Here is an 18,353-nt window from a genome sequence, read left to right on the forward strand (position 1 = left end):
TACCCAGCATTGCAGTGAGCCAGGCTTTGAAGCATCACTCACCCCTGGAAGGCTGAAAGGAATGATTGAGCAACCTGAGCACATGGCTGTTGGGCATGTCCAGTGCAGTCAGTGTAATATTTCCATAGTTAATTATTTGGAATAAATGTACTGGCTTAAATAGGTCACTGGGATTCTACAGTTCTCCTGGGAGATAGGACTGGGAAGAAGTGACTCCTGAAGGGACTTCTTCTTTAACACCCTCCAAATACCAAGTGACTACATTACCCAGTTGCTGCATTGCATTTTGATACGTTTCCATCAAAATCACTCACAGAATTTTAAAGCCATTAATCATGCAAGTTCCACAACTGGCACAAAACTGCCTTTGACAATGTGATGATCATTAGACTCATTGGACAGACAGGTAAAGTGAGGCATGAAAAGGTTAGTTATATTGCCAGAGGGATTCTGTCTCTCTCCATGACATGTAGTAAGCAGCTTTAGCCATCTGATAGTTGTTCTGACTTGAGATTTCAGCCTGAGGCTCAGGGATCCACACCATGAACACCAGACAGTAAATAAGCACCCTAATCAGCTAACACACTGAATCCCCATGTTAGCATACACCTTGCTCGCTCCATCACAACTGACTCTTGCACATCAAAGCCAGGACAAAGCAGTAGCTCTTACCAGGTGTTATTTCCAAGCCATTCCTCAATCTTGCTAAAATCACTTCTGGTTTATCAGGACGACTCTCCACCAAGCAACTTCTACAAAGCAGGGAATTACAAAATTTCCATATAGACAAATATACATCTAATATGTCTCAGCATGAATTTCAATGACATGAATTACACCACTGCAGCTCTGTGCATGGATGCTCTAGAACCCACAGGGCCACAAGCATCAAAAGGGCAATACAGTACTTCAATTTGCACCTGATCTCCTTCTCTAGCTCCACCAAAATGGCTTGGGTTTGCAAGGCCCACAAATGCAACCAGGGAGCTGATAACCCCCACTCTTTTCCTCAAAAAAACCCTACAAGGCTGAGCTCTTACTGCTTTCTTGACCTAGTTCACCAGCGGCTGTGGCAAAAAACAAAGCCACTGAGGGGAGGCAGTAGGAAACAGCTCTAAGGACCAGGAATGGGCAGCCTGTGTTGCAATCAGAACAGTTCTATGCCAGAAGTAAAGGCAAACCACACCTTATTTATTGAAAACATGGGATTCTTCAAAAGCAATTCAAGTTGCAAAAGCTTGTTAAGTCATTAGTTTGCTTGGTTGGTTGGGGTTTTTTGTGTATAGATCAGTCCTTTAGGAACCCCACTGGTAAGACTGTATCTCCTGGATCCAGGTGATCAGGGAAAGGGGATCCATGGTCCCTTTTACCAGAGGTTCCCATCCCCTCCAGGGACTTGCCAGGAAAATCCTAACCCTCTTGTCAAAGTGGACTGGATTATGACTGACAGTGTGATCACGCAGTTATTACTGACCACGTTCAATGTCTAGATAGAGCTTCCAACTGTTATCAGATGAGTTTTAATTTGTGGGTACAGAGCAAGAAAAACAGATTTTCTGAGAATTAGCTGGATTTTATCTTTGCCAGTGACAGATTAATGTTCATTATGAGAGATTAAGCAATTAAAGGAAATCCCCATGAAAGAGCAGAAGCATATGCAAAAAGTTTTAAACACTGCTATGTTTACACAAAGACAACACAAACCCTTCTGTGCTCCTAACAATATAGGAGTGGAGCACTTTGCAGTGCAGCAATGGCTACAGCCAAATGTTTTTTCCCACTTCCAGCATCAACAAATTCAATCTTCATAGTTACGAAAATTCCGACATAATGTAGATATTACCTTCCAGTTTTAGAGAGAACCTGTGACAGGTTTGGACAACAAATTGATGGATGGACAAACTTTAAAATCAGCAGTCCTAAATTCATTAAGTCACATTTGTTAAACAGATTTTGCTATTTACCCTTTAGCCAGCACAGCTAAATGCCAGTCCTGGCCCTGCCTCATAAACAGCCCCCATATCCTCTACAAATATCACTATGGGCACAATTCTTCCTTTTTGGATTATTTTGCTTTTTTCCAGCATGACACTCTGTACCTCAGAAGCAGCTTGCTGCCCACACTGAACTACTGCCCACACTGAATGTTCCAAAAAGGAAGATACCTCATTAAAGGCAGAACCACACTGGGTTGCAAAGGAGCCACATCCTTGCACAACGCATCTCATCTCACTAGCAAATGGCTGGGGTAGCTGCTCATCGTGGAGATGAAGACACACCACTAACCTGAGGTACAGACAGCATGGAGCACACTTTCCTATCCTGGCACTGTGGGAGTGAAAATAGCACATTAAATGCTTGCTAGGTTTCCAATGGGAGCTGTACCAGTATCTCACAGGGGCTCAATCTGCTGCATTCAGGATTTCCTCACAGAGAAGGATGAGGTGAGTTTCTCTGAAGGGCAGTGCTGTGGAAAGGGTAAAGCAAGGGAGGCTGCTCCAAACTGGAAGTCCACCCCATACTGGGAAGGCACCCACAGCTGCTCAGAGCACTCAGTGCCACCCAGAAGAATCAGCCCCAAAAGCCTGCTGAGGTTTCTCTCCAGCTGCCAGTCCTGCAGCAGCCCAGGGACCCTGGTTATCCCTGGATCAGCCCACATGGCTGGTGCAGGTGGCTATCCACTGCTCTTTCCCCCACAGCAAAACAGAAGGTTATCACCCCAGAGGAAGCTGCATTAATCATTGATAATGGCTTGAACTACAGCCTGTCATCATCTAAGAGTTACTGCTAAATGATAATTAACCAAAACAAACTAATACAGTGAGTGTACATAGGGCAGAGCAAACCAGACCAGTTCATCCTTACAAAGTAACTTAAAAAGAAACAGTAAAATCCAGTCCTTTTAAAACCAGATCCAGGACCCTGTACAGTGTAAGAAGGGTGGTCTCACGGAAAAACAAGCTGGGAGTCAAAAATCTGTCCTATCCACCACTGTTCACTATGGCTAAGTACAGCTTCATCACTGAGATGCTGAACACCTGAAGTTCCCACTGCTTTTAATAAATTTCTGCATTGTCATTCCCCCCTCCCCAAAAAAGTGAAAAAAATCTCAAACTATTAACTTACCTACACCTTTCAGTAAAATGGGAAACTACATAACCATTGTACATCAAAGAGCTTCCTTCATTAAAATGTGGGAAATAATTTGTGTACTTTAGATGAAAGGTGTTCTGGGACTGTGAAGTATTCTGGCAAATTTAATTAAATCCCATAGTTATTCTCTTGTAAAAATAAAGTTTTTTGGAAAAAAAAATTAACTGATTGACAGTAACAGTTTTTTTCTTTTTGCCAAATCTTTACCTTACAAACTGAACCACTGGCGAGAAGCAAAAACATTTTTAATGATCTATGTGTAAAGTTACATTTCCAGAACACAAATTCCTCAGTAAAATTTTTTAAATAAAGATAGAAAAATCCCCAAATAAAGATGCATGTAATTCATTATGGGCTGCAAAGGTCTAAAATCAGAAATTAATTTGCTATGCATATTTTAGTAAAACTGAAACACCAAAGGCTTCAGAGGTGAAAGACAGGCAGATTTTGCCATCGCACTGTGGAAGCAGAGAGCTGTTGAAACCACACACAATCAGATTACTCTCACCTTTCCAGTCCATCACCTTGAAGAACTGTCACTCACACATGTACAGTGAGCCCATTTTGCTCCACTCCAAGATGAAAATATCATCAAAGTAATTGAAAAGCATTTCCTAAGAGAAGTAGCTTCAGGCTGCCTCCCTCTCAAGGGGGGTTGTGGTAACCAGACTGTCTCCAGTGAGTAACAGCTGCAAAGCTGAGACATCTAAGAACAAAAAATCAACCCATGTATCTCAACGGAGGGGTGGGTGAGAGGGGTGGGTGAGCGCTACAGCACGTCCTGATATCCCAAATCATTTAGGTGGGCCATGTGCTGGCATGTGCCACAGCTCTCTCCAAGGAGAAAACAAAGCCCACTTCAGTTCTGATGGAACACTGCAGCAACACTTGTGACAAATTTCTTGCCTCAACTGAACGGATCTACCCCTTTTGTTGACCATGGACAAAATGACCAGGTCAATGCCAGTGGACAACTTAACTCTGGGAAACACAGCAGTGCATCAGTGCAAACACCCAATCCAAACCAACTGCAATGAAAACCCCCTCCTCATGTGCACTCTGTTTGGCTTTCTCTCAGTTATTTCTTACTGGCAACACTTCAATGCTAATAAGACACCATAAGTGTATAAAATGCAATAAAGATGTTTACATTAAACAGCAGACTACAGATTAAAAGAATCTGTTCCATGAGCTGCAGAAGCTCATCTCCCAACATCTATTTTCAGGTAAACATGTATATGTGAATCAAAGAGATCTGACAGTGGGAGGGCTTTTTAATTTTATTTTATTTTTACCTTGTTGGCAAACACCTTACAAGTTCCAAGACTTGAACACTGAAATTAGCCAAACAGCCTTAAAATATGACACAATTTTTTAGCAATGAGAGCAACAAAAGCTTGGAAAAACTTTCAAAGCAACTGTCTGATTAACCATTACTTGTAGCCCTTGAACTGCAAACACCTTTATAAAAAGGACCCCTTAATCCAGCTTCTAAGGTAAATCCTAGAGACCATCTACATATTCAAGCAGGGGAAGAGATACGTGATCAGTCCAGCGTTACCACTCCAAACCAGCGCCACAAATTCCTGATTAACTCTGTCCAGTTCTGCTGCTCTAAAAAGCCACAGAACCTGCTGCAAGGTCAGATAGCAAAATGTGTCCTCAATTTTATGGGCCAGTTGCGATTTCTCTCTTGGACTTGTTACAGGAAAGGATTAGGCAGTACAACAAAATGGCTCCATGTAATCTTAGACATTGTCCAAACATCCTCCTCTGTATATCCCTGGGAGAGAGCAGTGCTTGTATTGCCCTCCATATGCTCGTAAGCTCGTGGTTTTGCACGAACAACATCGCTTCTCAATGCCCTTGGCTTCCACTGGTGCTTTGGAGCAGCTAAAATAGATTTCTCTCCAGTATCCTCTGAACTACCATGAACTGCTGCTCATGGTCTGAAGTGATGCCAGGATCACTGGTGCTCATGTGCTCAGAATGAACACCAGACACTGGAAGTCAGTTTTCCTCTAATATCATCTAACTCACTACCTTGTGGCTTGGTCCCTTCGCTGGCACCTTGGAGATAAGCTTTCTGCAGGAGCACCTGGGTGTAATTTAATGGATGATGATGCACGAGCTAATATAGAGGTCACTTCTGGGATTATACACTAAGGGAGAGAATAACAGAACACATAATACAAAATGCTCCTGGAAACATCTCTCAAGGGTAATAAAGGTGACAGGAGGAAATACAGACTACACATTTCTTTATTAATAAATAAATTACTTGGAGATTGAGACAAAATGTCCTATCACCAGGAGCATCCTGAATAATAAAGGAGATTCTCTAAACATTTTCCAACTAAGGGAAAGCATGCAAATTACAGCTAGCTATAAAAATTGTACGTTGAGAGCTGTTTCACGGGGTATAAAGCCTAGAGAGCTGAACAGCTTGAATGGAACAATTCTGCATGACTGGCCTCACTTAGGAGACTTTGAAAGTATGTCAGAATGATACTCAGAGCCTTTTAAAGTAAATATTTTCATAAGCTGAGGCATTGTTTTAGATTTCATATTATTATAAAAAAGTTAAACAAATTTGCTTCAGTGAAACTAAGACAAGCCTTGTTCCTTACTAATTTAAATCTAGAAATGACAGGGAAATTAAAAATGCACAGACATGGAATTTATATATAAATTATTGGTTTTCTACCAAAATTAATTTTAAAGAAAAAGAAAAATGTTAATGATTGTATTCCTAAAACTGGAAATCTTATATGAAGAACACTTGCACTGTTAAAAGCTGCCAGAGATAACTCACAGAACAAAGATAACATGGTACCCCAGGCTCAGAAATAGCTGCTCTCAGGAATGCTTTATTCATGCCTGACACAGATACAGGCTGACAGACCAGATTTTGGCTAGGACTGTGCTCTGTGATCCATCTGGCACACTCCTTCCCAAAGAGGCTGCTCAGGAGAGACACCATGGATGAGCTGAGGGCTGATGATCTCACCATGCATGCCTGCTGCAAGTGCCTCCCCAGTGAGCAACCCTCTTTCCCAAGCCTCCTCCTAGCAACACCCACTGGCACTTGTCTTGTGGCATGGCCTGAAGATACTTGGAAAACTGGGCTTAGAAGCCTGGGATAATAAAGTGGCTCCAAAATACTGGCTCTGGGTAATGAAATTTGCCTACACTCTCCAGGAATATGAAGAACATCCGTAATACTAATGTTTAGAAACTACCGTGCATTCAATTCTGCCAGTGAGTCCACCCAGATCCACCCACTAGCTCCTACACACCTCCATAAAATTAAACAAGTGAGATGAGAAAAACGTGTATCACAAACCATTTTCATTTTACTTCAGTTTTTTTCCAAGGAAGCACTAGCAATGGTCCCACATAAATATTTATCAAACCACTCAAATTGTAGTAAATGAAAGTATCCTTCAACCTGCATACACAATAACTGAAAACTATTTTAGAAGACAGCGACAAGATGCAAGGAGTCTGAAGCAATAAATTTATTCCTTTCTGCCAAATAGATGTAACAGTGCAGGTAGGTCTGGTTTATTGTAAACTATATCATCTGGTGTTTCTAGTTTCCATTTTTAGTCATTTGAAGCAATGATTAGGGTTTTCCAGCACCAACTGCCTTCTCCAGCCACAGTTTGTCAGGAATTTCTATCCCTCTTGAGGTATCCAAACAGAAGATCAGACCACTATCCTTACCACCATAAATAAACCCATGGAGTCTGTAATAATTTGAACTCTAGCTCCATTTAATAGCACCTTTAAGCTTTCAGCACTGCAAAAGACAGAACTGGTTTGTTAATGAGAATTTCAGGGCTGAAACACCTAAAGATAAAAAGTCAACACAGTCACCTACAGCTTGCGCTCTTACCAGAAGTCCTCTACACAGTAGGAATTAGTATCAGCTAATGCCTAAATCTAAAGCTCTAATGAAAGTCCAGGGACTCACATTCCTGAACAACCTTAAGAAACAAAGTTAGTAAGTTTTGAAATAATTACTTACGTTCATGCTTATGGGCATTGCAAGAACATTAAAGATCCCATAAGTGTTTCATTAATACCACTATTTGATCTTTGTGTTCCATTTCAATGAGACTTAGGATGTTTCCTTGCTTTCCTGAGAGCCAGTAAAAGACTTGTTGCTTCAGTTTTCCCACCTGTGCAGTGGAGCTAGTCGATCCTTACATGTCAGGACGCTGCCACACCAGCTCTGACAAGCCCTACAGAAGCCTCTGCCGCAGAAGATGCTGAGTGTGTCTCATCTCTCTGCTCCTCTACAATTCACTTTGATCATTTGCTATTACCAGTACATCCATGGGTAGCATAAGGGTAAATATAGAAACTCTTCGAGTGCCAGGCTGTTACATTAACATGTAGAAACAGATGCCAGACTCAAAAGTGGAGCTAGACTGAAAAAATGCTGTTTAGCCAAACTATAGATCATTAAAAAATGAGAAGGATGATTCCAGCATTTAGGTTAGGACTGATCTCATCTAACTCAACCTTTCAAGAAGTCAAGAACTCCCACTAGTTGTTAAAATCTCCTCTGCAGCCAGGAAAGGGGTTCTGATAGGTGGTATTTAGTCACCCAAGGCAGATGATATCATAAACCACATGCATTTGTTGGATTCACCACCAGCTCCTGCGACAACAAAAATACACCACTTTGCTGGATCAGGACTATGAGGTGCACATATCAGAGTTGAGAAAATCCAGGTTTTTCACAAGGCAGTGCAGGATCTCTGACAGACACCATTTCCACAAGAGTAGTCATAGCTATTAGAGCTAACCTATGATGGAATCTCAGAGCACACTTTCATTCCACAAAAATTTTTACTGCATCTTTGCTCACTTTGTGTTACAACAATCCAGAGATATAAGAACAGGTTTTACACAATTTTCTTCTAAAAAACTGCAATCAGCAGACTGGCAAAGAGAGTGGACGTGCACACCAGGCAGGAAGCAGTAAAGATGAAAAAATGGCTCCAGCATCTCTCCAGAGTTGCGCAAGGGGAAGGTTACCACTCATGCAAGTCAGATCCAAATATCAGATTGTTTATCAATTTCTATAGATAGAAAAGAGGGTGGGATGCTCTACCCACTACAATAACACTGTATTCTCAGAAAATGAAAAATCATAAAGCATTATTTACTTAACTCTCACCCCTACACTATTAAAAACCTTTTTTCCACTTTTTATTTCTAGAAGTGCACATATGTGTGGATTTCAGAATGAAAGATAATTCCCTGAAATTAAATTAAAACCATGAATCTGGTAGAGAGGAGTCATCACAAATCACCTAGCAGTAAAGCTGACGGTATTTATTCTTGTTTGCAGTTAATAGGGACAGGCTATGTCTGACCAAAGCAAGACACTCAGTGTACACCTCTACCTGAGCTATTCTCACAAGGACCTCTGCACATGATTTACCCCACTTATCTCATATTTTTACATTAGGGTGAAATGAATCATGTCTCTCAGTTCATTGTTTCTTTCTGTTGACTTGAAGAAGCCTGCAGTGACTAGTGCTCATTGTAGACGACCACATTTCATAACAGATTACATCTCTGCATTCCAAGAGAATGAAAGTGATGCAAAAAGAACCCAAAAACACAAAAAACTCCAAAGAAAGAAAAAAAAAAGAAAGCAGTTCTGAACAGGAGGCAGAAGGAAAATGAGAAACCACAAAAGGAAGGATCACATTACACATTCCTTGATGCAAAGTTCTTGAGCGGCAAGTTTGTGACATTTATGTCAATAGTCAATAAACATGCCATTGAAGATAGAAAATCAATGAGTTTGAACTGTACATCTAGGCTGGTGACAAACTCAACATCTGTTGAGGCAGGAATCAAGAAATAAGAGCTCTCTATTAATACAAAAGTTCCTCCATTTTTTTTTAACCTGTAGAAAAGTCTTAAACCAGATTTTTAGCTGTGAATTATGACTGTCTTCTAAACCCATGAGGAATTTCATTTTCTGTCTAAGGTAGTGGGAAACCACAGATGGAGTTGAATGGTCAGGAACTGCAGCCATCCACTTCAGGAGATTTCCTGTTTATTTACTGACTTGTACTGGCTCTGCCTCCTGGAAATGGAAAGTAAATCCACTGAAGCAAATTGGAAGTAATTCACACTTCTAGCTGGCAAATCCTTGCCATGCTTCTGGTCATCGACACAAATGAACTGGAGTATTTAGCAGTGAATGCTGTAACAACAATAATCTTCCAAACCAATTCTATATGACATGAGACAAAGAGCAGCACTGCAGGAAGGGAATTCCAGGCTCACCCCCATGGTACATCTCTTACCAACCTGCAACAGCACCCAGATTTGCACATTTACGCTGTGCAGAGGGATCCACAGGGACCAATAAAGGGAAAACTCCCAAACTCACTGAACACAATCCACTGTTCCGACCTGAATGGAGAACAGCCTGCTGTGGAACCCACACCAAATGCCAGATCAAGCTTAGTGGAGTTAGATCACAGAATCATAGAATAATTTAACTTGGAGAAGACCTCTAAGATCACTGAGTACAACCATAAACCAAGCACTGCCAAGTTCATCACTACGCCATGGCTCTGAGTGCAACATCCACACTCATTTTGAACACTTTCGGAGAAGGTGATTCCACCACATCCCTGGGCAGCCTGTTCCAATGCCTCACAACTCTTCCAGGGAATAAACTTTCCCTAATACTCAATCTAAACCTCTCCTGGCCATTTCTTCCTGTCCTGCCACTTGTTACTTAGAGAACAGACTGACCACCACCTCACTACAACTTGGTTTCAGGCACATGTAGAGACTAAGAAGATCCCCCTGAGCCTCGTTTCTTTCCAGATGCACTTATATGCACCTATATACGTCTGTAGTGGAAGAAGAAATAGCCACCATGAAAACAAAAATGCAGCAGAAGGTGCAGTGTGTCCATCACGAAGGCCTGCTTCTCTTCAGGTATCCTGGCATCATTTCAACTCTTCAGTACCAATGTGCCTCAGGGAGCAAAAGCACATCTCACTCAACACACAGGGCAACACCATTAAGATGTAATATTTCAGAAAAATAATAATAATGCACTTGTGCAGAATTTTGCTGAAAGCACAGACTTGCCTGCAGTCCAGCCTGCTAACATATCAGGATGAATTTGGCCCAGTTTATACCCTAATGATTATAATGGATGCTGCAGTCATCTTTTCATTAAGGTAGCAGCCAAAAATATTGATTTGCTGTACTTCACACTCCTGCTTACCTTCACAAATTTCAGGAGAGACGGTACATAAGCCAATAGAGTTGGTCAGTTTAAAAGTGACAAATGAACTGCGCTGAAAGTAAATAAACAGCTATCTCTTTATAAATTAATTCAATATGTGACTTAAGCCCTTTTCTACAGCTAGAAAGCTGATTCATCATTCAGCAGCATTTAAGTTGCCACCAGTTCAATAGCAGAGTATTAATGTTGCATTCTATTTGACACAGAAGGTCAAATTCTGCATTCAGCTTGCAACAGCATGACCCAGAGTAGCGCTAAAGCCCTGCCCTCCACATTGCCCTGGCTGCAGCTCTGCACCCAAAGTGTTCTTCAAATTGCTTTCAAGAAGGCTTATGTTGTATTGAACATTTGGGGAAAACAGAACAAGAATCCCAAATCTTTTGATCTGCTGGATTATCAACTCCCTTCTGGAATGATTAAGTGAAATAGCACAGGTTGGCTCATGTTCATGTAACACTCATGAATGAGTGAAGGGCAGAAAAATGTTTGCATCTTGGGAGATTTGGGACTTTTTTTCCCCTCCACAAAATACATTTCAATTTTGGAAATAAAGAAAGTATGTTTAATGTGGAATATTGAGTACAATTCCCATTTACATTAAAACATGATTTGTGCTTTAACTTATTCTAGGCCATCATCTCTACTAGCGCAGGCATAGGCTAAAAAACTGATTATTTTACTTATAAGTGACATGCAAAGAGTTACTCTCCCTACCAGCTCTTTTAAGTTCACTACATGTCAAATCCTGAGATTTCTGTATCAATACTGCAGCATTTGGACCAATCTCCTACTGCTTTATAAAGAACACATTGAGATGAAGTTGATGTTACTCAGTAAGTAGGTAGGACAATATTTTCAAATGCACGAGCTTAAAATTTAAATGCATGTCCAACTGTCTAAATAATGTTGCCTGAATGCATTCAACTGCTATTAGCACTGTAGGATGTGGGAGCTCCTAATATTTCTGGAAATTAGACTATGTGCCCTCTTGACTTCTGACACTCAAGCCTGATGCTTCTGGACATACAGTTTTGACTGCAGTCATCTGGGTACAGCTGTAGCAGCGAGACTATAGCAAAAATAGAATAAAAATATTTTTCTCTGCTTATACTTAGATGAGAGCCACAGCATTTGTAATGTCGTCTGTTTTTCATAATGTTCAGTTTAGAACGTTGACATTTGATTAAACAGTTTGAATTTGCCAAAACATACATTTTAATCTTATGTTTAATACCACATTCTCAATTAAAAGCTTCAGAAAAAGACATACAAACCACAGTAAACCCACAGACCTAACATATTTAACATAATATCTGAAACTGTTGACTAATATTTTCTAATTTCCTCACTACTTCTAGTGGTGCACAGCTGTACCATTACTCCCAACAGCCATCAGACATTTAAACAGCCAGTTTTTTAAGTGTTTTACTGAACACACTTTTATATTTAGCATTTTGAACATTTTCCAATAGGGTGGAGTGGTAGTAAAGCTCAGCATCTTAAAAACCTTCACTATAATAACAATGCTTTCTAACGTCAATATTTATAATACTACCACCACCAAAGGAAAACTAGCACAGCTCACTTACAGTTATGAACCTTTCCCTGGATTTCCACCTTTCTCTACCACCACCAAAGGAAAGCTAGCACAGCTCACTTACAGTTATGAACCTTTCCCTGGATTTCCACCTTTTTCATAAGCACACCAACACTGATTAACACCATGCTACAAGAAAGTCTATTACACAGGATGGCGTATCAGTCCAGAATAACTTCCATGAAAAATTACTCCCAACAACAAGAACAAGACCACAAATAGGTTTTAGAACAAAACAATCTTTGTTTCATGCTCCTTATTTCCTTTCACTGGGTTTAACACTGGATTCAAGGTCATGAGTATTATGACTCTGTGGAGGTGACCTGAGTAATTTACAGTGATCAACATATAATACAGTGACTGTAAGCAAATCATTCCGTAGCTATCACTGAGTCATCACATAGCTGCTGAAATGTGTATTATTTCACATCCACAGAGTGATGAATGTAACCAGGTAATTAACTCACACCATTGCTGTGCTTGAAAAATCCTTATTTATAATTTTATTTTGCTTCTTAAGAAGAAGTGAATTTTTTGTAGGAAATAATTATCCCTAAGCTTTGCTTTTGAAAAATAGAACTATGACACAGAAAGGAAATTAGAAACAAAACTCACCAGTTTCCTCATCTATGCTGAATCTCCCCAGGCCACTGCCATCCCTGATGGAATACTGGATCTCCCCATCTCTTCCAGAGTCCTCATCTCGAGCAACAACTTGCAAAACACTTGTACCAACACGGGAGTTCTCCTTTACAGATCCAATGACAGCAAAGTCAGGAAAATAGGGGGTGTAAAGGTTTTCGTTAACATCCACCACTTCAACTTCCACAAAAGAAAGAGAAGAAAGAGAAACGGGGCGCCCCTTGTCCTTGGCACGCACGGTCAGGTTGTAGAACTGCTGCTTCTCATAGTCGAGCTCCTTGTTGAGGCGGATGGCGCCGCTGGCTTTGTCGATCTCGAACCGCCCGTTGTAATCGTTCACCAGAGAGTAGCGGACTTGGCCCCCCAAGCCCAGGTCTGGATCGTGAGTTTCCAGCCAAGCAATGACAGTGCCCACCGGCAGGTCCTCAAGGACCTTCACGTTGTAGCTGGATGGTATAAAGGCTGGAGAGCAATCGTTAACATCATCCAAAAACACCTTCAGAGGCACAACGGAAAACTGCTGATGGCCACTGTCTGCTCTGTCCCTAGCCTCAATCTTCAGTGTGTAGTTTGCTTTTGCTTCCCGGTCTAGCTGATCTGCAACATACACCACTCCCGTGGAACTGTTGATGGCAAACTGATGGGTGTCTGTCAGTACTGAGTAAGTCACTTCACCGTTAGATCCCAGGTCTTTATCTCTGGCTTCTACCTGGATAATCTCTGTACCAAGACTTGTACTTTCTAAAATATTAACAGAGTAACTGTCCTGTAGAAAAACAGGCTTGTTATCATTTGCATCCTCCACAGTGACAGTCAGCAGTCTCCACGCAGATTTCTGTGGATTACCTAAATCATAAATTGTAATATTAAGGAGATAGAGCTCTGTTTTTTCACGGTCCAAGGGCATGAGAACACTAAGTATCCCCATCTCCATGTCAATGTTGAAACAACTATCTACATTACCATCAGAAATTGTATAAAGTACTCTTCCATTAAAGCCTGAGTCTGCATCATAGGCTTTTATCCTCAGGATGGTGGCACCAACCGGCAGATCCTCTGAAACCTTCACATCAGTAGGAAAGGATTTGTCAAAATGGGGTGCCTGCCTGTTGACCGAATAATAATCAAGAAAACCATCTTCCAAATTCAGCTTCACATTTGCTTTTGCCTTTTTGAGCAATTTTTCTGCTAGCTTCTGAGCAACTCTAGTTTCTCTACAGCTAAAGGTCTTTGAAGACACTTTCCCATGAACAACTGAAATATTAACAAACATAGCATCAGCAAAGTTCTCTCCATCAGTTGCCGTTATCTTAAGGCCAAAATTGCTGTTCTTTATGCCAGAGTTAACAAGAGATTTTTTAAGTTGCAGGACACCAGAGTCTGGATTTAAATAAAAAATGCCAAGTTCATTTCCAGAGATTATTTTGTACTTCACAAGCTCTAACTCATCTATGTCTATTGCAGAAACAGCAGTGATATGACCACCAACAGGAAAATCAGACGAAATCACTCCCTGACAGGCCACTTTTTCAAAGAGGGGTTTGTTATCATTGACATTGCCTATGTATATGGTGACATTCACCTCACTTTCGTGGCGGTAGGGAGAACCCCAGTCAGAAGCTCTCACAATGAATCTGTAGCTTTCTGGGGAGGACTCAAAATCAAGTTCTTCAGATGTGCTGATGACACCTGTAAACTGGTTTATTGTAAATGGCAGTGAGTTCAGACTGGCAATGCTGTAAGTGATGTATCCATTTTCTCCCCTGTCTTCATCAACTGCTGACACTGCCAAAATGCTGGACCCCACAGGGACACTTTCATTGACAAACGAGCTGTAGGAGAGCTGCTGGAACTCTGGAGTGTGATCATTGGCATCTTCTAACCTGACAGTAACCTGTGCTTTTAAATCACCACCTTTGTTTGCATATACTTCTAATTCATAGAGGTCCTTCTCAACAATTTTCAAAGGATGAGCAGTAGTAATAAGGCCTGTGTTGGGATTGATCTTAAAATACTCAGCATCCTCACTTGGAGATATTCTGTATTCCACACCCTGAGGCTCAGGCATCAGCTTAACTACTGCAACCACCACACCAGGAGGTGAAAATTCACTGATCAAAATATCATATGCTTCCTTTTCAAACTTCAGGGGGATACTTTCTTTCTTGGGACTAGCAATGTGGACCAGTTTGACTGCAGAAAATTTCTGAGGAGATCCTTTGTCCTTCGCTTGGAGAGTCAGGTTATAACCATATGGGAAGCTGTCCCAATCAATAGGCTTTCTTTCTTTGATTTTGTACTCATTCATCCATCTTCCATCTTTAGTCAGAAAGAATTGCTCTAGCGGATCTCCAGCCACAATGGAAACAGATTCTATTTCTCCATTGGCTCCTTCATCTAGGTCATCAACGTTAACAACTGCATAGGTAGGTTCCTTGTCTGATGGGAAGGGAATGTGGGTTACTACATTTATTGTTGGGGCGTGCTCATTTATACGTTCAATGTGAACATAAAGCTTGGCAGTGCTGCTTACGCCATTGTTTCCATAAAGCTTCATCCCACGGTCCACTGCCAAAATCTCAAGGTCGTATCTGTTTTTCTCATCGTAATTTAACCGGCCACTTAAGGAGATAACACCACTTGTAGGATGAACTGAGAAGAGATCAACTTTATTTTTAAAGTAATAATAAAATTCACCATTGGACCCAATATCCGCATCTGTTGCGGTCACCTGTGCAATGCTAGTCCTTAAAGGAGTGCTTTCTGCTATCGTGACAGAATATGTGGTTGGTGAAAACAAAGGCCTTAAGTCATTCATATCCAAAACCTGGATGTTCACTTTAGTCCATGCTTCCAAGTCCTCTCCTCTGACAGACCCTTTTACCATCAATAAATAGTTGTCCTGGATTTCTCTGTTCAATATAGCAGAATTCCCACCTTTAGTCCTTATCCTGAGGAAGCAAAAGTCAGCAATGATGACTTCCTCTGCTTTAAAAAAGCCCTCATCATCACCAGACACTATCTTGTACTTGATATCCCATGAAAGGTCAGCCAAGGTAATGCCCATCCTTGTCTGACTGTTGACATAGGTCCTGGCTGCGGAATTCTCGTACACTGTGGCATTGTAAGTGGAATGTGTGAAGTGAAATCCAAGTGGAGCTGTCCCGTGAGCCACCTGGCAAATGGAGGCCAGGAACTTGACAATCAGAAGGGCAAGGCATGACGGAGGTAGCCGTGAGCCTGACCAGCGGCCCATATTCACATCCATCACATCATTCTTTCACCCTGTGACAGAGAGAGAAAACAGGAAATGGTTGATCAAGAGATAAAAATCGTACTGTGAAAGTGCTATGTCAAAACGACTTACTTAATTTCTAATCAAAAGTAAAATCTATTTAATATCAATTCTCCATATATTTAACAAAACAGAAAGGGAGAACGTTATACACACATATACAATCACATCAGCTGTGGGTATTTGCACACGTGTGTGAGTAGTATATATGCATGTACACATTCAAGCACAAATATCTACGTATATGTATGTATGTCTGTATTCTTTTTAAAGATCCTAGCACATCCATATACACATGCACAGAGTCCAGAATAATAATCATAGTGAAAAAAAACAAAACTAAATCAGCCACACATATTTGTGTAAGTTTATATACAAGGATGAACCACATACAGAAATTATTTTTTCTTATTTATAAGCAGCTCCAATTAAGGCTAAACTTGTTTGTTTTCAGAGCATACTGGAAAACTCATTTTCAATCCCAATGTTTGGAAAGGACACAAGATTTTCACATGTATGCAGCACTGTGATAGTCAAATGTTTCTTTTATTTTTTTTTTATGGTCAGTTAAGGATGACAAAATTTGAGCCACCAAGTAAAATCAAAAAGCCATTATGCAGTCATTACTTTAAATACAGACACCTTCAGAGAAGGTTCAGTGCCTCACTTCAAGAATCTAAACTGTGAGGTTAAGCAGAGACAGAGTAAGTGGAGGCACTGGCTGAAGGTTGCTGGAGGGTATGGCAGAAGCAGGGAGCCAAGTCCTGCTTATCGCTTCCCCCTTGGAAGCAGAAGAAAGGAGCCTGAGGAAACCAGGCAGGTGCCTACAGTAAGGCAGTGGGAATAAGCTTCTTTGTTACAGAGTACATGCACTGCTACTTGTGAAAATCATAGAAATCAATTTTAAAAGGCAATTATTGAAAGACTCAATGCACACACACGTTGTTCTTATTGCCATTTAAAAGCTGCTTGAAAGTGTAGTTTTCTCCAAGCTAGAATATAGGGCAGAAAATGATAGGAAAAGCTGTCAATAATGACACAGGTTAATTTGAACTTCCAACATGATTTCAACTTCCCCATGGAGACCTATAAATTGCATGCAAGTTTTGGAGTACGAATTCATGCTAGTTAACACCTCCAGTGTAACAGAGGGACTACTGCAGTACTAACAACAATCAGTTTATCATACTGATGTTGCAATGTCCACACACAACACTTAACCTCCCAGTCCCACAGTCTATATCCCATCGTTTAACATACTGATGAATTTGGTCAATTCTCCCAAGTGTTTGTCAAACCACTCATCTTTCAACACACCTATTTTCACATGCAGTTCTTCCCTTGCTTTGTTTCCTTCTTATTTTCTTTTCTATTCTATATATTAAAAAATAAAGAAAAAAAGAAAAACAAATAAACTCTTTAAAAAAGAGAATAAAAATTTAAGATTGTATCACCTTCTGGACCTGCATTCCCCAGTAGAAGGCAAATTTTACTTGTGGCAGTTCCTTTTCTGAATATGCCCACTCAATTATTGTGCACACAGCATGCGAGTCCTATGACTAACATTTTGTTCCATACTGTTCATACATCAAATAAGCACAATTCTCCAATATGCTTTGAGTACATGAGGGAACAGGTCTCCCTGTGCTCAGGCTGACCTCCAGGACTCCCAGGATGGATTTTTTTCTACTCATCTAGGAAAGATTATTTTATTCTTGTTGCCATTTCATTCTGTTTAAAGATCAGCAGTGGCACCTTATTCTTCAGCACACAAACTCATCAATTTAATGCACTGGTATGAAAATATCAAAGTCCCTTATCTTCAGGGGCCTTAATGTGACCACTTCTGAGGGCTGACACTAAAAGCTGTTGCATCAGATTAGTGTGGGAGATGACTGTTGCTGGTTGTATTTTATTTATTTATTTATATATATATATATATATGTACAACATACAATAAGCTGCCAAGGAAAAGCCAGTAAATGAAAATGAGAAATTCTAATGAGACAACTCATGAGCAAATAAAGGCCTGTACCTCTTCTGTGATGTGCATTATTAAAACAATCAACAGACAATCACTGCATTACTGCCTTTCATGAAGAGCATTTCAGCATCCTTTGTCTGTACTACAACATCACTCTCTCCCCTTGCTAAGAGAGAGAGAATTTTGCTGGCTTATAAAAGAAACTGATGTTATGTTTCATATGAGCACCTAGACTTTTCTCACCACAGTTCAGCAACCTCCTAGAAATTTATTTTCCTATCCTTTGAAGTAAGGAAATGAATTGTCTTATCCTATTTATGTCTCATTTGGTGGTCTAGTTTCTCCTGTCCATGCCATAGTTCAGCCTGAACTGGTTTCT

At 40.6% G+C, this 18,353-nt stretch overlaps 1 protein-coding gene across 7 annotated transcripts in view; it reads right to left on the reverse strand.

Annotated features, from left to right (window-relative positions):
* Positions 1 to 18,353, reverse strand: part of FAT3 (FAT atypical cadherin 3) — a 396,068-nt gene that overhangs the window by 294,346 nt on the left and 83,369 nt on the right. For all 7 annotated transcript variants that reach the window (XM_085065228.1, XM_085065219.1, XM_085065190.1 and 4 more), the window contains exon 2: positions 12,669 to 15,980. In XM_085065228.1, coding sequence (XP_084921354.1) covers positions 12,669 to 15,963 — 3,295 coding nt within the window. In that variant the 5' untranslated portion in view covers positions 15,964 to 15,980. The remainder of the gene's footprint in view (positions 1 to 12,668; positions 15,981 to 18,353) is intronic.

This window comes from Lichenostomus cassidix, chromosome 1 (assembly GCF_008360975.1).
Source record: "Lichenostomus cassidix isolate B80296 chromosome 1, HeHo_3.0, whole genome shotgun sequence".
NCBI lineage: Eukaryota > Metazoa > Chordata > Aves > Passeriformes > Meliphagidae > Lichenostomus > Lichenostomus cassidix.